This window comes from Balaenoptera acutorostrata, chromosome 7, assembly GCF_949987535.1.
Source record: "Balaenoptera acutorostrata chromosome 7, mBalAcu1.1, whole genome shotgun sequence".
Taxonomy (NCBI): Eukaryota; Metazoa; Chordata; class Mammalia; order Artiodactyla; family Balaenopteridae; genus Balaenoptera; species Balaenoptera acutorostrata.
The window spans coordinates 53,870,396-53,891,485 of NC_080070.1; the positions used below are offsets into that span (position 1 = coordinate 53,870,396).

Sequence of the window (21,090 nt, forward strand, 5' to 3'; positions counted from 1 at the left end):
GTGGCCAATATGGCAACTCTCTGACACTAAGAAAATACTGAGACTTGTTATAAGTCTACTTGTTAGAAAGGCTCAGGTCTCTACCACAATTAACAAAGCAAATACTATCATCCTAACAACATCCTTTTTTTTTTTCTTTCTAGAAATGTTTTATTGTTTATACATTTGTGAATTTGATTTCTAATAACTGATATAAATTTTATTTTAGTATTACATCTGTAAAAAATCCATTAAAAAAACTCTTGTCAGTGGATGCAGTTTACGTTATTTTTCGGTTTCCAAAACCAGAATTATAGTCTATTATTTCCTATGAATTTGATGTTTTAAGGGATTTTGAAAAGTAAAGTTTTTTAGAATTTGGGAGTGCATTAGCAATGAAACAAAATCCATGTGGCAGAAATATTTTAGTTTAAGTACAATACTCAAACATTCATGTATTTTTTTAGGTTTGATTGTATACCCTTATGACAAAAATGGCCCTTGGGCAAGTGAATAAAAAGGTTTATTGAAAAAATAAATGTGTGTCAAAGTATGGCACAAAGGAAAAAGTTAATTTTGCAGATCTTGTTAAAGATTGGGCTGTAGACTAACTGCAGAGAACCAAAGGAAGTGGCTGCCGTTGTGGCTCTTGACAGTACCAGTCATTGGTCATGATTTTGAAGGTGGAGAAAATCTGTGGTTGGACAGACAGATATAGCTGCACTGGGTAACCAAAGACTGCCTGAGAGCTCTCCAAACTATCCTAACAGAGCTCCTATATATCACTTGGGACATCCTCTGAACCCTATCAGCGGAAGGGGCGTGTCTCAAAGCCTGATCTGGAGATTATATAGTAAAAGTGTCAATCATTCCACTCCCTATGTAGAACTCGCAGAGATTCTCAGGAGCTTAAACCATTTGTTATAATCTCCACAATATACCGTTAAATGAAAATAGCCTGATGCAAAAGAGAAGGAGATAAATGGAAGTACAAAATAAAATATATCTCATATTAGATTTTATATGCATAAATATTTCTGGAAGAAACCAGTAACTGTGCTGTACCCATTGTGGGGGAAGGCGTAACAATTGGTAGATGGGGGACAGAGGTGAGAGGAGAACTTTCATCCTATACCTTTTCATAATTCTTTAATTTTTGAACCATGCGAATTTATTACTCACTCAAAAACTAAGTAAATTGATGAAAATGAAAAAAATGCTAAATAAATAAAAGGGGAAATTTTGTTTTGTTTATTTCTCCCATATTTAAAATTTTTTTAATTAAAAAATTTTGTTTCAGCTTTATTGAAGTATAATTGACAAATGTAAGATATTTAAAGTATACAGTAGGATGATTTGATATACATTATATTTGTGAAAGGATTCCCCCCATGGATTTAATTAACATATCCGTCACCTTATGTATTTCCTTTTTTTTTTTTTTTTTTTGGTGAGAGCATTGAAATTCTACTCTATTAGCAAATTTCAATTGTACAATATAGTGTTATCAATGTAAGTGTCCATCAGTGGATGAATGGACAAAGAAAATGTATATATATACACACACACACACACACACAATGGAATATTACTCAGCCTTAATAAAGAAGGAAATCCTGTCATTTGCGACAACATGGATGAACCTGGAGGGCATTATGCTAAGTGAAATAAGCCAAACAGAGAAAGACAAATATGGCATCGTATCACCTACATGTAGAATCTAAAAAAAAAAAACAACCTCATAGAGACAGAGTAGAAAAGCAGTTGCCAGGGGCTAGGTAGTGGGGGAAACTAGGTAGGGAGAGGTTGGTAAAAGAGTACAAGCTTTCAGCTAAAAAAGGGATAATATCTGAGAATCTAATATGTAACATAAGTTTCCCATAGCCAGGATCGGAGGCTTATTTACGTGCTATTTCCTTGATTATATTGCAGCTTCGTCGATATCCTCGTAACGTAGAGGAGGAAACCAAATATATTGAACTGATGATTGTGAATGATCATCTCATGGTATGATTTGCTGAATTTTGTGTTGTTTGAACTTGCCTGTGCCTAGGATAAAACTAGTGGGTGCAGAAATATGTTTAGAAGAAAGAAGTCTGTAAAGTTGTAAGTTGGAGAAGGTATTTGTGTAAAGAAGCATCTCTGTTACCCAGCAACAGCCTGTAAGTAGGAAACATTCTTAGGTAAAGCAATTAACAGTATATTGTGAGGTTCCAAAAATATTTCTGTGACTCATAATGTTAACTCTTTGGATTCAGTTAGTTAATGTAGGGGCTAATATCTTCTCTTACTAAAATCGCAAGGTTAAAAAAAAAGGGAAACTTCCATTTTATATTGAAAAAGTGAAGCAGCAATAATGTGATTCTTTAGTTTGCAATGTACAGCTTTATCCTAATAAATGGAAAGCAATTTTTCTATTTCTGTCTTGCTGTGTAGTAAACCATTTGGAAAGCTTATAAACTTATTTACAAAACAGAAACAGACTCACAGACTTAGAGAATGAACTTATGGTTACCAGGGGAAAAGGGTGGAGGGGAGGGATAGATTGGGAGTTTGGGATTGACATGTACACACTACTATATTTAAAATAGATAACCAACAAGGACCTACTGTATAGCAAAGGGAACTCTGCTCAATATTCTGTAATAACCTAAATGGGAAAAGAATTTTAAAATGAGTAGATACATGTATAGTATAACTGAATCACTTTACTGTACACCCGAAACTAACACAACATTGTTAATCAATATATGCTGCAATATAGAATAAGACTTAAAAAAAAAAAAGAAAAGCTTATATAGCCAAGCAGTGAAGATTTTTAGGATAAAAACCTAGCCAAACTTCCTTTTTTGTTGAGTCAGGTTTTTTTTAATACTCAATTCATGGGCATGTTGTATATTCAGTTCATGAGCATGTTGTATACTCAATTCATGGGCAGAGTTTTAAACTAAAAATATTCAGTGATGCACGTTGCTGAATTTTACTTAATTTCAGGTACACATACATTTTAATTTACTTTGAATTATTTATTTTGGGGAAAATGTGTCATTTATTTAAATATGATTAAACTAATAATATTGATTATTAATTATTAATTAATAATAATTATTATTATTGAGTGCTTCTTCCTTGTTCAGGGTAGGACTAAGTTCCATCTTTCTACCAATTTGATTTCGTGAATGTTACTTTTTCCTGAGATTTTTACAGAATAAAAATAAGTTGCAAGAACACATATTTTAGACATTTTAGGATATCATACATTCAGATGTCTGTAAGCATCTGTAGCAGATAATTCAAATAAAGTGAGCCAGGTATAAAACAATAGGGAGGGGTGAGGCCTGTGGCAAAAGAGAAGTCACATGGTCTGCCCAACGGGAGAGTCTGCTTCTCAGCCCTTGCCAGTTATTACCATGTTGGAATACTAATTTTGAGTGAAGCCAGAAATCATGATATTTCCTGATTTTTAAAACAGCATTGAGGCCAAACCAAAGATATATGTTATTCACATCAAGCCTATAAGCCACCTCCTCGTGACCATTAGGGCTTTCTTCTCTTTACTGAGTAAGTCTTGTGGAACTTTTTATACTTTTAGCATTATTCACATTCAGTTTTTCTGGCATTCACCCTACCTTTATTTGTATGTCTTGCAAGTCATCAACAACTTTCATATGTCTTATCGTTTTGAATAACAATCTTGTGATAAAAAATAAACTTTTGAAATGGATGGAATGGGTGTTTTCTACTTTACCTCAAAGACCTGTGAGGCCTCAAACTTTTAGGAGCGTTGCGTCAGACTACGCAGCATCTAAAGAACTAGGTGTCAACTTGCATTTTTTACGGAAAGCTTTAGAGACCTTTCAATTACACCATATTTCCTCTGCTGAGATGAGTATTTGCTGATGATCTTGAAGTCCTTCACTTGTTTCCTTTTGCTTTCAGTTTAAAAAACATCGGCTTTCAGTGGTACTTACCAATACCTACGCGAAATCTGTGGTGAACATGGCGGATTTAGTAAGTATGAACCCGATTCAGTATTGCCACAGAGGAAATTTATCTCCTGATGGCTAATAAATCAGATAATGTTCTTATATTTTCACTGCCCTAAATTGCACTTTAGCCAAGGTGTCCTGTTAAGTCCCTGGTAACTTTGCCATGAACTTTATTGACTTTGATCTCTGGCTGGGAAAATGATAAAAGGAAGTGGTCAGAGTTACAGCTTTATGCCCGAAGGTTTTTTTTCCTGTATTTTTCACACTGGAAAAGAAAAGGTTGAGTCGTAGCCCCTAACAAAGGTATTCACAGTATACTTCTAGCAATGGAGAAACAGCTGTGCCTTTTCAAAAGGGTGCCTGGTGCCATGAGGAAGATGCAACTAAATGATTCTACTGAAACTACTTTCCGAATCTTCCTGACAAGGCAATGCCAGTACCTTCCCCATGAGTACTTAGGGCCAGCTAGGGCGTACAGAAATTATCTCCTTCATGAGTGTTCCGCTTTTTGCTAGTGTGACTCTTACAGGGTGCCAGAAAATGGACTCTGGGGGAACCTTGAGTAAGGGTGCAAAGATTTGTCAAAAAAGCAATATTTTGTTTCTACTAGTACTCTGTTCTTTGGGTATGACTTGGTAAACAATTGGACTCTCTGTTACTCAAGGGAAATGCATGTAAGTTAGAAAAACAATTGTCTCCCCTGAAAACAATGGAATTTCTCACATTTAGCTAAAACTCAAGGAGTTTCCATAAAAGGAGCTTTGTAGTCCTGTTCATAAATCAGTTGATTTTTACCGCATGCATGGCTGGTGTGTTCATTTTGTTAATCTACTAGATATATAAAGACCAACTTAAGACAAGGATAGTATTGGTTGCCATGGAAACCTGGGCGGCTGACAACAAGTTTGCCATATCTGAAAATCCATTGATCACCCTACGTGAGTTTATGAAATACAGGAGGGATTTTATCAAAGAGAGAAGTGATGCAGTTCACCTTTTTTCGTACGTAACTTTTGTAACGATTTATTACTTATTTTATTCCATGTTGAATACTCTATTACTTGTGGGTGAGATGTATTCTTTCTACTGCATAATGCAATTAGGATTTTATGTGGCAGATATATTTGAAAGAAGTTTTAAAGTACAGATTGAAACTGTCACGAATATGCAATGGATTTAATTTTGAGTTATTTTATTATTGCATGTACATTGCATGTAATTTTTTTCAAGAGATTTAATCAGAGCATTTACTGAATGAAAGTACTATTAATTCTCATAAAGAGTATTCTTAACAACAGATTAATTATTATATATTCTTTAAAGTTGCTGTCTTTTAAATGTTAATGTTATCTTTGTTTTTGGTCTAAGGGGAGAGCTTAGTATACCTAGGGTACATTTTATTTTTTATTTTTTCTTACTCTTATGGTTTTTCTGGGGGGTAACCTGCATATTTGATGTAAGAGCAAATCATAAGTTGCAGCAATTTAAAAACATACCATCTAAAGCCAGAGCTGTTGAAGAAAGTTACAAATGGAAGTAAAAGTGTATTTTTGAGGTAACTTTTTATTTTACACAATTCCAAATTTACAGAAAAGTTGCAAGAATAATACAAGGAAATACCATATGCCCTTTAGCCAGATTCATCAATTGTTAACATTGTATCCCATTTGTTTTATGATTTTCTTCTTTCTATCCTTCTTCCTTCCTTCCATCTATCTATCTATCAGTGTCTTTTTTTGTTTTTTTTCCTGAACTATTTGAGAGTAAGTTGGAGACATTTACTTACTGGGCCTTTACTACTAAATACTTATATATATTCCCTAAGAATAAAGACATTCTCCTATATAACCACAGTAAACAATCAAAACCAGAAAATTTAACATTGGTACGATGTTTTTATCTAACCCACTGTCTATATTCAGATTTCACCAATTGTTTCAATAATGTTTTATAGCTACCCCCCAACCCTTGCCCAAATCCAGGATCCAATCCAGGATCACACATTACATTTAATTGTCATGTCTCTTTACTTTCCTTTAATCTGAAATATTTCCTCAGCCTTTCTTTGTCTCTTTTGAGGTTAACATTTTTGAAGAGTATAGGCCAGTTATTTTATAGAATGTTCCTCATTGTGAGAATGTCTGATGTTTTCTCACTATGAGATTCAAGTTATATGCATTTTTGACGGAAATACCATGCACGTGTACCTCATGTTAGAGATCCTTTTTTCATAGGTATAGTTCTATTTAAGATATTTATTGATCACGTGGGGAAACATTCCTCAGAAACCTTTCCCTTTGGTAATGCGTGCAAACAATTTTCATATTCCTCCCTTACCTCAGGAGTATATAGTAGAGAAATGTATGTGCATTGAGAAATAAGTGTGGTAAATTAACAATGAGAGGTGCTATGATATGTGGGCTGTGAGTAGTAAGCCTTTTTTCTTTCCTTTTCTGAAAGGGGAAGTCAATTTGAGAGTAGCCGGAGCGGGGCAGCGTATATTGGCGGGATTTGCTCGTTGCTGAAAGGAGGCGGCGTGAATGAAGTAGGTGTGAACATCTGTAAGATACAAAGTGATATGATGGCTGATGATGTTTTCCTAATATTTAAGGGACAGTTTCTCAGTATTCCACATACTCCAGATATTGTTATTTTATTAACAACCAACATGGTTAGTGCCAGAGGCCAGAATAGGGAAATAAGGAAAGATAATATCGGATAATTCTGTTCATGTTCTACTTAGAATAATTTCCAGGTTTAGCTATATACAGATTATATAGAGAAAATCTTTACCTTTACCTTTATTGAAAATAGGCCCTATTTATCATGTTGACTGTTTTTCCAGAGAGTTGAGTAATTCCCTGAAGCACTGGGTTACTACTTAATAACTCAATTGAAAATTTTCTTCCTCAATATTTGGCAAATTTTTGGAGGAGAAAACAGACTAGGTTTTCCAAAGGGTTACTTCTACCCCTAGGGCACTAAACCTGATGGAAGTCATCTAAAAGAAAAATACCTGAGTCTTTGGGAGGCTGCATATCGAAAAAAATATCCCTAGGTCTTTTCAAGTTTCTTGTGGCCAAAGATCATCACCATTTCCTATGACTCATACCATTGGTTTTCTGAAGCCAAGTTCTATTCAGTTTGGGGATTTTAGGAGTGCTAGGGACACACAAGGATGAACAAGTTCCAAATAAATTACACATTTATTTTTATTTTCTCTTATCTGAAAGACTGGCTTAACTGTGGTAACAAGTATTCAGTTTTTCAGGAATGTCACTAGTGAAACTTGGGCTCAAAATTAGATGTACATTTCCAAATCCGAAAGTCGATGATTCCCTGGCTTCTAGTCTTCTCTGTAAGACTTAGTCAAACATGGATTTATTTCTTACTACTTCTTCCCAAATGCTTAGTAGTTCAGCACTAGCTATTATGTGTTTAACCTCTGCTAAATAAGATGCTTAGAAATTACTTATTTTCAATTATATTGTGACATTTTCTCTGGCCCATCTTAAATAAAAAATAATTTGCATTTACAAGTATTTTATTTTTGTTTTTGTCTTTCAGTTTGGGAAAACGGATTTAATGGCAGTTACGCTTGCCCAGTCGTTAGCCCATAATATTGGTATTATCTCAGACAAAAGAAAGTTAGCAAGTGGTAAGTTTAAGTACATGTGTGGTTTAGTTGTATTTAAAGTAGACTATCTGAAAAATATTTTAGAGAATGAAATTCTTTAATTCAGTTGATTGATCAAAAGAGTTTAAGTGATAATATAAAGATATCCAGGACACAAAAATTTTTTTTTTCCAAAAGTAATACAAATGTTAATATTTACATTACAGATGAATTTCCTCCATGTATAATAAGCATTTAAAGCCAGGTGATGTTAAATTCACAGTTGAATTTAATCTAAAAAAGGACATAAATTCAGTTTGGTAATTTTAAATGGTCTGGGCATATAGGTTTAAGGCATACTGTTGTTGTTTTTTTTCTGTATTTTTGTACCATATAAGTCATTTGCTTTTCAGGTTTATTATTTATTGACTATCTCCTGTGCTAGAATGTGAGCTTCCTGAAGAAGGGGCCCTTTATTTTGATTAGTTATGTGTCCCAGTGCTAAGAACAGAGCCTGACAGGTAGGAGGTGTTCAAACCAGTGTCGTTGAATGAATAAACTTAGAAGTAAATTGCATTAAGTTCACAAGGTAGGTTATAGAGGTGGGTCTGTGTGACTCCAAAACCCAAGCATTTCCACTAAGCCTATGCTAATATAAGTTATTCATAAGGCATACTATTTTATTACAGTTTATTTAAAACATCTTTTAGTATTGCCACAGAGGTAGAATTTGCCTGCCAGGATCAGACCTGATAAAGGGCTTAATACAATATGGGCCTAGTAAAATATGCTAGGTTTAGCATCTGTGATGAATATATTTTCCCAAGTAGGTAAAGTTACTTTACCAGGAATGGTTAAACACTATATATTTGGAGTAAGTTGATTATAATCATATTTATTGTATTATTTTAGTAACAAATATTATAAATATGATTGTTTATATTAACTACAACTATTACCATTTATGAAGTACCCATTATATAACAGATAATTGAATGCCAGAATTATATACATCTAGATGCTCATTTAATCCTCAAGATAATCCTGCAAGATATTCATTATCAGCTCCCATTTTACAGATAAAGTGACTAGATCTTAAAAGGGTAATGTCTCCAAGATTACACATATATTAAGTGGCATACCCAGATTTTGAACCTAGGTATTTCTGATTCTGAGGCCCTTTTGCTTAACCAATATACTATACTGCCTTCTACCAGAAGCCTTGGGTGCAGAGGTTTTAAAAATGGATGAGAAATTGTTAGAATTCCCATAAAGGCCTATGAAACCAGAATCCTGTAGTGGTGCATCACTATTTCATTGGTATTTGATTGTTAAGCCATTTTAAGTGAGTGCTTTAAAAATATGGCCACTTGTTAAAATATGAAAAGATTTTATTTTAGTAAAAATTATATAATCTCGATAGGGTCAAAGTACAATAGATTTTTGTTGTTATGCATTGCATAAAACAGAACATATACTTTTTAAAATAGGAGCTACTCTAATGCACCTGTTTTCACTTTGTAACAAGGCATGTGTAATCATTTTCTCTTAGGTGAGTGTAAATGTGAGGACACGTGGTCTGGATGCATAATGGGAGACACTGGGTGAGCCACTTCTATTTAAAAATAACTCACTGTTCCTTTCTCTGCTGTGCTGTTGTCTTCTTAGGAGGATGACACTCAATAACTTAGTGCCTGGAACCTTATGTGCCTGGAACCTTACCACAGGCATTTAAAATCAGAAGTAGATATTCTCAATGGCTCTGTAGGGAATATATTTTCACAAAACAGTCTCTTATTTATGAAAACAATTGCTATCCTTTAAGCTAGTAGGTCAAAGATTGTTTTTGGCTGGGGGAATTTGAAATGTGGTGAGTCAGGGGCATGCAGGATATATGATTCCACCAACTTCAGGTAAATATAATAATTTTTTTAAAGAACTTCTTTCTTTTTTAAAAAATTTATTGAAGTATAGTTGATTTACAGTGTTGCATTAATTTCTGCTGTACAGCAAAGTGATTCAGGTATACATACATATATACATTCTTTTTCATATTTTTTCCATTGTGGTTTATTACAGGATATTGAATATAGTTCTCTTTGCTATACAGTAGGACCTTGTTGTTTATCCATTCTACATATAATAGTTTGCATCTGCTAATCCCAAACTCCCAATCCATCCCTCCTCCATCCCCCTACCCCTGGCAACCCCAAGTCTGTTCTCTATGTCTGTGAGTCTGTTTCTGTTTTGTAGATAAGTTCATTTGTGTCATATTTTAGATTCCACATATAAGTGGTATTATATGGTATTTGTCTGTATCTTTCTGACTTACTTCACTCAGAATGATAATCTCTAGTTGCATCCATGTTGCGGCAAATGGCATTATTTCGTTCTTTTTAATGGCTGAATAGTATTCCATTGTATATATTACCACATCTTCTTTATCTGTTCATCTGTTGATGGACATTTAGGTTGCTTCCATGTCTTGGCTATTGTAAATAGTGCTGCTGTGAACATTGGGGGGCATGTTTCTTTTTGAATTATAGTTTTGTCTGGATATACACCCAGGAGTGGGATTGCTGGATCATATGGTAATTCTATTTTTAGTTTATTGAGGAACCTCCATGTTTTCCAGAGTGGCTGCACCCATCAACAGTGTAGGAGGGTTCCCTTTTCTCCACACCCTCTCCAGCATTTGTTATTCGTAAATTTTTTAAAGATGGCCATTTTGACCAGTGTGAGGTGGTACCTTGTTGTAGTTTGATCAAAGACTTTTTAGCCTTGAATTTAGGCTAGAAATGTAAGAAATGAGCAACAACTTTGTTCTTGAAGGCTTACTTTCTAATTCCCTTTCCTTTTATCTTCTTCTATTCTAATTAAACGAGTTATAAACAGAAGTGTGTCTCAAAAACAAAAACAAGAAGAGAGCCCTGATGAGTAGTTTTCTCAGATTTCCAGCAGCCTTCTACCTTCTGTAGAAGCCTATGGTGTAAATGCTCCCACAGTGGCTGATTTCAAGCTACCTGTGGGAATTAAGAGTGGGAAGTGGTGTGCTCAGTCCATCTCCTAAGAAAAGTTTTCATTTTTATACTGTCATACCCTTGACACATTATCAGGCATCAATCTTTTATTCTTTCTAAATAAATTTTACAGCCATCCCTTTCATGCCAAGCTTATCATTACGACCTTACTTTAAACTTTTATCGTCTCGTGCCCTTATTATTTTGATAACATTCCAGCTACTCACACAGCTTTCAGGCTCCCTCTCTCCCCTCCTGAACTCCACTTCCATCATAATTGAAAGGTATAAAGAATAAAAGAGTATACACTTGTATACGATCACCTAGATAAAAACAAAACAAGACACTGTCTGCATAGTTAAATCCCCCTGTGTTCTCTCTTATCGGTTCCCAACCCCAGCTAAGGTAACCACCATCTTGAATTTGGTTTATATCATTCAGAGGTCAAATTTGGTTTATATGATTCACAGGTTCTTTTTTATACTTTTACTGTATATGTGTGTGTGTGTTGGAGTAATACATAGCATGGCTTTGCATGTTTTCAGTTTATATGAAAGGCGTCATACTATATGTATTTTTCTGTGACTTACTTTCTTGATCAGCTTTATGTTTGTGGGGTTCATCCATGCTGATATACATATATATATATATATATATATACAGCTCTAGTTCACTGAATGTGTACAGCACAATTTCTCCATTCTTCTTTTTTTTTTAATTTTTTTTTTAACTTTATTTATTTATTTTTGGCTGTGTTGGGTCTTCGTTTCTGTGCGAGGGCTTTCTCTAGTTGCGGCAAGCGGGGACCACTCTTCATCGCAGTGCGCGGGCCTCTCACTATCGTGGCCTCTCTTGTTGCAGAGCACAGGCTCCAGACGCGCAGGCTCAGTAGTTGTGGCTCACGGGCCTAGTTGCTCCGTGGCATGTGGGGTCTTCCTAGACCAGGGCTCGAACCCATGTCCCCTGCATTGGCAGGCAGATTCTCAACCACTGCGCCACCAGGGAAGCCCTCCATTCTTCTTTTAATGACCATGAATTTTTATGTCAAACACAAGAATCATGCCATTTTCCTGCTCAGAACTTTTGTGTCTCCATTGTGTAAAGAATAAGGTTCACATTCCTTCCTTCAGTATTTAGAGGTCCATAATCTTTCTTCATACTCATTTGCAATCTCATTTTCTACTACTATTTATGTGGTTTGTTTACCATGATTGTATATGGGTTTCCAGCTTTTCTGATTTGTTAACTGTAATCCTACATGGATGTTCAGCCTCTGACATATATGCTCATCATAATTGTACATGAATTTCCAGCCTCTTTTGATTTCTTTAATATATTCTCTTCATCTGGAATTCTCAGTATTTTTTCTATCTAACCACATTTCTAACCACTTGAGATTTATTATAATTTTTAACTCCTGCATTATAATTTGATTCTGTATGTCTTTGTTTCCTCTCACCAGTTAGTTGTAAATTTTTTAGGATTATATATTGCACTAATTTTTATTTTTGTCAGATCTCACACCATACTCTCTTGTACAGAGTTGTTTTTCAATAAATATGTATTGATTGTATTTGAAATGTGAACTCCCAGCATATGCATGACAAGAAGAATAGATGATGGAGGGAATGTACATGCAAATATTTTTCAAAATATCTTTGGACTTTTTGCTTAGTATTAAGAAGAAATGATAAAAGTCTTTGTAGTTGTAATTTTCTAACAATTACTAAATTCCATGCTAGAGGTTCTTGTTTTTTAATCTTGTCTGATTATTCTGATTAACTAAAAGAATTATATAGACAATCTGCTTAGCACTAAACATAATATGCAGCAAAATCAATGGCTACACTGGAATATGCATAGCTCTTTGCATTGGCACTCCTTACATCAAATAGTTGCATACAAGAGGAAAGCTGTTTACATAAAACATTGTCTGGTACGATGCCAGATATCATTTGATCTGTGCCAAACATCACCTATCAGCACTAATTATGGATATATATTTCCCATGGGTACATTCCCTCCCATTTCTACTTTCTGAAGTTCCTCTGTACTGTTAGATGTTGGAAAGCATTGTTGAAACGAAGACTGTCGGTCCTATTTAAAGGTATAAGAATTAAAAATGTAAGAATGCAATGAATAGATGTTATCCTGCAAAAAAGAAGCTTTGGGGCCAAGCTTAGGGAGAGAAATGGTATCTGCTTCCAGGTATTGGAAGGGCCATGGTATAGTAAAGAATTAGTCTCATTTGATATACTTAAAAATACAGGATTGTGTGCGGCTGTTATAGGAAGTCAGATGTGACATAGGGAAGGTAAGCACAATGTACAGATTTCAACTCTTCATGTGTAAAAAGAGCTTCCCTATCTGGGAAGAGTTTCTTGTCACTACTGGAGAGCAGACTGAGCTCCCAGCTGTGCAGTGGGCAGGAGGCTGGGCTAACCTGAACCCCCCGATGGTGCCTTTGCAGGGCAGGGGCTGAACTAGACTTTGACTTCTAAGGGTCCAGCACTGAAAATCAGTGACTTTCTTCTTTAGCAATAGAGAACCACCTCCGATTTTGACCAGTAGAATAAAGAGGGAACTTGAAGAAATTCCTGTTTAAATTCCATAATCCTGACAGGGATATATACAATGGATTATAGATAAGACGATACAAACATTGGCTGAAGTGTAGGCACTGAAAAGCAAAAAGGGAGTAATATATGTAAGAAAATTTTAAAATAATAAAGTATATGACTTATTAGGAAAATGAAGTGAAGGAAGTAAAGTAGTTCAGACAGTTTAAACCCAAGACAACTTTATTTGGAGAGTTTGGCATGAAATACTTGGTAAATGAGTTTAGGGTAAATAATCGTAAATTCCATTAGTCAGTTCACTTAAGCATTAATCGTTATGCTAGGAAGAAGAAGGCATATAAACGGACAGGCTAGTGGGAGAGACTTTTATAAAAACTAAACATTCTTATCTTAATTGTGTTTTCACTTTTATAAAAAGCTCAATGTAAAATAATTTTTGAAAAATACAGAAAATAAAATTTGTATCACCTCTTTTCTCACCATTGGGTGATAACTGTGGTTAATGTTAAAATACTGCTGCTTAAATCTAGCAGTTTTGGGACTTCGCTAGCGGTCCAGTGGTTAGGACTCCGCGCTTCCACTGTACAGGGCATGGGTTCGATCCCTGGTCAGGAACTAAGATCCTGCATGCCGCGTGGCGCGGCTAAAAAATAAAATAAAATAAATCCAGTAGTTTGGTATTTTTTCTCTTTACATGTTTACTGTTTTATAAAATTTGGATTATGTTGGATATGACTGTTTATTCATTTTTTACTTAACATTATGTAGTCAGCATTTTTCTGAGTCTTCATTCTTTAACACTACCATGATTATTAATAACTACATGGTATTCTATTTTATTAATATATCACAGTTTAGTTAACAGTTTTCTACTATTGAACATTTAGATTATTTTCATGTTATTTGCTACTATAAATTGTGCCACCGTAAATATCTTTATTCAGACATCTCTGCACACATAGCAAATCAATTCCTCAAGAAAAATTTCTGAAAGTAAAATTACTAGATTTAAGGATATTTCACATTCTGAAGATTCTTAATGCATAATTCCAAATTGCTCTATCGCGAGGTTTCTTTTTCTATTGACCCTTGATTATTTTGGGGGGGTATAATTTTTTTTTGTGTGTGTGTGTTTTGAAACAGTCTGAAACTTGAAGAGTTAGAAGAATAGTTACAAAGAACCTTTTTGTCTCTGAATTGTAAGTTTTTACATGGTGCCTATCACCTCCAAATACCTAACTTTATGTGCATTTCTGCAAACAAAGGCATCTTCCTATAGGACCACAATACAACCAAGAAAATCATCTAATTCTTAGCCCTCATTCAAGATCAGCCCTGTGTTTTTACAATGTCATTTTAGCAAATGCTTCAGAATCAGGCATCACAGTCAGTTTTTGGTCTCTTCAGTCTGGAACAATTCCTCAGTCTTTCTTTGACTGTCATGACTTTGACATGTTCGGAGATTATAGGTCAGTTATTTTGCAGAATGCCCTGCAGTTTGGGTTCCAGGCCAGGTTTAATATTTAGGAAAAACTCATTGTGAAATAAATTATTTCTAACTCTCTTTGATGGAAATTACAGGTACTATAGGTGTGTTTCCTTTGAATGGATATGCAGATAATGAGCAAACCATAGTTACTATTAGTCACCTAATGAAGAATTTAGAAATGTGCTTATTGAATAAACTCTTACGGATTGAATGCAAATGTTATACATAAGTGGAATTTATTATTTATTTATTCTTTTATTTTGGGGAATAATGTACAGTGTTAACAATGTTCAGTTTTAAGACTAATCTACAAACAAGGGAGACTAAAATTGTACCCAGCTATTGCTTTTCTTCTCTTTTATAGCTATTATCTTCCTAAAAAGTTCACCCAGTGTAGTATTGAAGAGTATCATGACTTCCTGAATAGTGGAGGTGGTGCCTGCCTTTTCAACAAACCTTCTAAGGTAATAAGTGTGATCAGAGTTATTAGTTATTAATCTTTCTAAAGTATTGTAAACACAAATTTTCATTCATTGTGTCTTATAAAAGAAAGCTTTTCAACTTAGCTTATATATACACATTCTAGATATACTAAATATCTGCATTTCTAAGTTGAATTAATCTTGGGCATTTGGGGTTATTCTGATGGGAATAAAAAGCAGGTAGAAATTAGTTTTGCTTTCTGAAAAATGTCCATTTTCTTTTTATATGGCCCAATGAGGATTCAGGGTTAGCTTACAAAAATGGTTTCACTTTGCCTTTCTTTTTCATTTTCTTGATGCATTCCTCCTCCCCTGCCTTTGGATACTGAATCACAATTCATACTGGTAGAAAAGGAGGCCTGTCTCCCCTCTTTACTCCCCACCACTGCCTTTCAGAATGAGCAGTACGATCAAAATTATAATACTTCTCAATACAAAAACTAAGTCTGCTGAAAAGGAGAAGGTCTGTACTTAGACTTTGTCAGAGACTTTTATAGCTTGCAGAGCATCCTCTGGCTACTGACTAGAAAGCAGGTCTTCTTCATACATTTGGAAGACTTCCCATGTTAAAGAAGAGTGTTTCGTCCTTGGTAATTATGTGAACTATGAAGTGCTTCCCTACATTACAGTGATACGTGGCATTGCCTTTGTAATCATTTACCTGGTTTCATTCTCTGTTCACTCCAGTGAAATTTAGGAAATTTCATACTGCACTGAAAAGCAAATTGACAATTTTAAGACTCTCTCCAAAAGCTTCAGAAGGGATATTGGAACTAAATTCCTGCTTCTGTAAATGAAAAACAATTCAAGTCTTTTAACCAAACTAATTGATTATTCTGAGCCCAGAGTAAGAGAATAACTGTGTTTTTTTATCTGGATAGTTTTAATTTTGGCTTCAAAGCTGCCTCATTCATTATGATCCTTTCAGCTGAAAATGAAATCTAGAGATGAGTTGATTCTTTTGTAGGAGAAGAGAGAGTATTTGAAATTAGGTGGGGACTTTTGTTGTTGTTGTCGCTTTCTTGATTTTTTGTTTGTTTGCTTGTTTTTTCCTTCTAGTTAAGAAAGTGTGTGTGTGTGCGTGCACGCATGTGGGTGTGTACTCACTTCCATTCTATAATATGTAAACTTGTATTAACTTTTGAATGAATATTATATATGTGGAACATAGCAACTATTTACTATTTACTAATTTTACCTATCACCATAAGATAAATTATACTCAAAAGATAATAAAATCAGCAGAAAGTTAAAAAATATAAAAGTCTCAAAATATACTCTTGTACAGGCCAGAAACTTTTTCCATCTCCGGGGCAAATTATTATTGCTGTTCTCTGCAGAGCTATCTTAATAGGAAGAGTTGTATTTTTTATTAAATAAATCAGTGGATTTATTAATTTTTGTGATGTTTTCCTTATTGTCCATGAAATAACTTTGTGTTTCACAAGGAAATAACAGTTAATAAAGGGCTTTTCACAGGTAATTGAACTTGATCCTCATAACAATTCATTAAGTAGATGGGAAGCTAATATTATTATTAGTCCTGTCTTAAATACGAAAACACTTGGGCTCTGAGATGGCAAGCCATTTGCCCAAGATAAGTAGCTGAGCCACAATTTGAATCCAGATGTCTGACTCCAAATCCCTTGCGTCCTCTTTGAAATGAAATTTCAGGAGTCCATCTGGCTTGGTTTTAGTCAATGCCTGGATGATCTTTTATTTTGATGACACTTATCAGACCCTGCTTGATAGGTATGTTATATATGAAAATATGATTAAATATGAAATGGAAACAATATTAGACACTATGTTCTAAAGTTTCCAGTTCTAAAATTCTGAAGTCATACTTTGCAGTTTAGGAAAATAAAAATATATTTTGGAATGACTGACAGATAGGCCAGAAGTGTAGGTGTGGCACTTGTGGTCTCTCGTAAGGTCTTTGGTGTTGATTTTTCTACATTTTAGTGCCCTTTTTGGTTTTCATTCCACAGCTTCTCGATCCTCCTGAGTGTGGCAATGGCTTCATTGAAACTGGAGAGGAGTGTGACTGTGGGACCCCGGCAGTAAGTCTCTGGGTGTTGGGATGATTTCTTTAGGTTGTTCGGGGTTATTCCAGGTTCACACACTGAAACATGAAGAGCAAGTGTTATGCCTAGAAATGTCATAAGATTTGTGGAAGAAAGATGCTTATTGTGAGGCTGTACATTTGTTTTAGAAAATATCCTGGTACTTTCAGGAAAATGACAGCATTCTCTGACGTTTTGCAAATGTTTATATTCCTTAGGAATGTGTCCTTGAAGGAGCAGAGTGTTGTAAGAAATGCACCTTGACTCAAGACTCCCAGTGCAGTGATGGTCTTTGTTGTAAAAAGTGCAAGGTAAATAAATGTTGATTAATAACCAGCTGAAAGAAAAGAGGACATATTTGATTAAATTGTTAAGGCTAGGTAAATATAACCAAATAACAATAGTAAGACCTAACATATGTTGAGTGACTAAATGCCAGGTGCTTTACAGGAGCCTCACAAACTTTGTCAGTAGTTACTGTTTTTATTCCCATCTAACAGATGAGAACACTGAGGCTTGTAGTGATTAAGTAGTTTTCCCTGGGTCTTATACCAAGTAAGTCAGGAGCTAGGGCCTGAATGTTTGTAATCCCCAGAGTCTGTCCTCTCTCTACTGCCTCTCTGAGGAGCATGCACTTTAAATGAAACCATTTAATGTGCTATCATATATATGTAATAACAATAATAAAAATAAAATGTAATATAATTTAAATGAAACTATTTTTTGAATGATGTGTTTCCTTTATTGTAAAGCCAAGTGGATATTCAATAGATCTTTCCTTTCTTGGTGCTCAGCTTGGTGTATCTCTTGCATTAGCTGTTGAGGGAACAAAAGAAATCCCTTTAGACATTAAAACACCTTTCATGTGTTGTGCATGAGAGTTTAATGCATCGTTATACACCTTGTCTGTTTTCATCCTCCCAACAGTATCCTATACCTGCCCCCAAATATTTAAGCCTCTACATCAAGACTACAGTTACTTGGGGCTTACCTTGCTCAAAGAAATCTATCTTTTTTCTCTTCTCATATAAAATCTGGTACAATATTCTACATTATTTCTGAGGTTCAATATCTTCCTCTCCCTCAGGTCTGTACATTTTATGGAGGCAGAGCCAGGCACTTACACTGTAATTGGTACAGGTCTTCAGTAAATAATTGTTGAATGAATGAATAAATATGCACAGCACTCTCTTACTGATTATTTGCTGATTGACTAACTTTAATGAGTTAAGAGAGGGTGAAATATGAACCTATCATATTAAATACCCTATTGTGTGCCAGAAACTGTACTAAGCACTTTCAAATTATGTCATCCTATATCCAGGTTTCGTAACCCTGGCACTGTTGACATTTTTGGCCAGATAGTTCTTTATTGTGAGGGTGTGTCTTACGTCTTGTAGGATATTTAGCAACATCCCTGACTTCTACCTACTAGTTGCCAGCAGCATTCCCTCCAAGTCATGACACCACAGTGTCTTCAGACATTGCCAAATGTCCTCTTGTTGAGACTGCTGTCTTAGATAATGCTCATAGCTACACTTTTGGGATGGGCATTATTATTCAGATTTTTCCAATGAGCGATGCCAGTCTCAAGAAAGTGAAATAACCTGCATAGGCTCACTCAGCTAGTAAGGAATAAATGTGCAGTTACATCCCAGATTTGCTGGCAGCAATTTCTGTTGTTTCCACTTTACCACTGTGTCTCTGGCAGCGTTTTAAGAGAAGCAAAGCACAGGCAGAGATCTCTGAAAGCACTCTCTAAAAAAGGAAGATTAAACCAAATGTTAAACAGACATTCTTTCATTTTGGCTACCTCAACTGTTTATTCTCTCAGTTTCTCCAGCTGCCTTCCAGGGATCCCCAATCATTTATTTTAATTCTCAGTGTTTTAAGTCTGCCCATCCATAAAATGCATTTAATTATGCTATTTTTTCTTGGATTTATACAATTAGACTCTTTGTGATATAATCATTGAAAGGAACAAGTACAAAATAATAAAATTAAAATATACAATAAAATGGCAGGATTAACTATCCCAGAATATAAGTTACAACTTTACCAGTCAAGTAAGATCTCTTCTGCCACTTTCTCTACCCCACACCCCGACTCTCATCCCTAAAGGAGTCAGGCAGAAGAGTGAATGGAAAGGAGGGAATGGAAGAACAAGATGAGAAATCATATGTATCTCTGTTTTCTTTTGTATGTATTTATAATAATGTATCTGCTCTGTGCTTTGTGACCACCTAGAGGGGTGGGATAGGGAGGGTGGGAGGGAGGGAGATGCAAGAGGGAAGAGATATGGGAACATATGTATATGTATAACTGATTCACTTTGTTATAAAGCAGAAACTAACACACCATTGTAAAGCAATTATACTCCAATAAAGATGTTAAAAAAAAAAATAATGTATCTGTAAGTCAAAGTTGGCAAACACTTTCTGTAAAGGGCCAGACAGCAAATAGTTTAGGCTTTGTGGGTTATAAGGTCTCTGTCTCAGTTACTCAACTCTTTCTTTGAAAGCAGCCATCGAAAATACAGAAGTAAATGGGTGTGGCAGTGTTCCAATAAAACTTTATGTATAAAAATAGGTGGCCAACCAAAGTTTGTCCTCAAGCCATAATTTGGGGACTCATTGGTTATTTACTTCTTTACTCTTTTTCTCCTTTTATTTGTATGTAAATTCCAAGAGGGCAGGGATTTGGGTTGATTTATTTACTGCTTTATCCCAGCACTTAGAACAAGTTCTCCTTTACTATGCTTTCTTTCAGAAGTTTCCTGACAGTTCTTGAACATTTACACTCTCACATAAACTCTACCTTAAATCTGCTCGTACTTCTACCTCAGAAGTTCTAGAATTGTAGCTTGCACCAATCCCAAGGAGGAAGAGACCAGAGTATATGAAATTAACTTATCTTGCTTATTTCCTTATTTTTATGGCTTATGTACTCCCACTGAAATGTAAGTTCCTTGCCAGCAGGATGCTTGTGTTTTGTTCTCCACTGAGTCTCCAGTGGCTAGAGAGTCCCTAGCACATTTTAAGTGCCTAGCAAACACTTGGTGAATGAATGAACGAACACAAGTTTTGTTCTGATCTTCTGAAAAATATCTGTTGAACTCCTGATTGCAGTTGGCAGTGTGCTGCTCATGTTCTACAGACAGCAGGAAACTCAAATGCCTGGAGGGTCGTGAACAAGGGAGAAGATGAAAGTTGTATGTGTGTGTGTGGGTGGATGGGTGGGGAGGGGTCCCGAATACTGTGTATGTTTGTGTGAGCAGAGATAAAAGCATGGAAGGATCCCGCCCCAAATAGTAACATTTTGGAGCAGGAAAGAGAGTGGGATTAAAGAGGGAAGGAGAAGGATGATAGCTTTATAGATCTCTGTTTGTTTTGTTATAATGAATACTCTTGCAATTTATGAATCCAACAAGCATAAAATTTAGTTGTACAACTCCCACACTTACAAAAAATACTTGAGTTGAAAACAGACAAAAAAACTCTCATACACAAATACAAATAATAGAAACATTAAAAAAGGAATAAAAGACCAAGCTATAGATCTGTATAAAAATTAGGCAGGAGAGAAGATGGTAAAGGAAAGCATGGGAGGAAATAGCTTTGCCAGAAAATCTCACTTTTACAATTCAGTCCAAAATGTAACTTCCAAATTCTTGGCTGATGGGGTAAAAAAGAAAAATGTGATAAAGGTGCCAGTAAGAATGAAGGGTAAAGTGTAAATCCAAAAACTATTTGGAAGGAAGAATTACTAGAACTTGGACTGACTGTCCTTCTGGTACAGATGTACTATCAAGCACATCCTATTTTAACAAGATCTTGTAAGGCGTATGTGTGATGACTATGCAAATTACTT

At 35.1% G+C, this 21,090-nt stretch overlaps 1 protein-coding gene across 17 annotated transcripts in view; it reads left to right on the forward strand.

The window, feature by feature from the left end:
- Positions 1 to 21,090, forward strand: part of ADAM22 (ADAM metallopeptidase domain 22) — a 235,815-nt gene that overhangs the window by 164,335 nt on the left and 50,390 nt on the right. For all 17 annotated transcript variants that reach the window (XM_057550145.1, XM_057550144.1, XM_028163814.2 and 14 more), the window contains exons 9-17: positions 1,912 to 1,986; positions 3,919 to 3,990; positions 4,804 to 4,970; positions 6,429 to 6,513; positions 7,536 to 7,626; positions 9,137 to 9,188; positions 15,037 to 15,136; positions 17,146 to 17,217; positions 17,439 to 17,531. In XM_057550145.1, the coding sequence (XP_057406128.1) occupies positions 1,912 to 1,986; positions 3,919 to 3,990; positions 4,804 to 4,970; positions 6,429 to 6,513; positions 7,536 to 7,626; positions 9,137 to 9,188; positions 15,037 to 15,136; positions 17,146 to 17,217; positions 17,439 to 17,531 (807 nt within the window). The remainder of the gene's footprint in view (positions 1 to 1,911; positions 1,987 to 3,918; positions 3,991 to 4,803; positions 4,971 to 6,428; positions 6,514 to 7,535; positions 7,627 to 9,136; positions 9,189 to 15,036; positions 15,137 to 17,145; positions 17,218 to 17,438; positions 17,532 to 21,090) is intronic.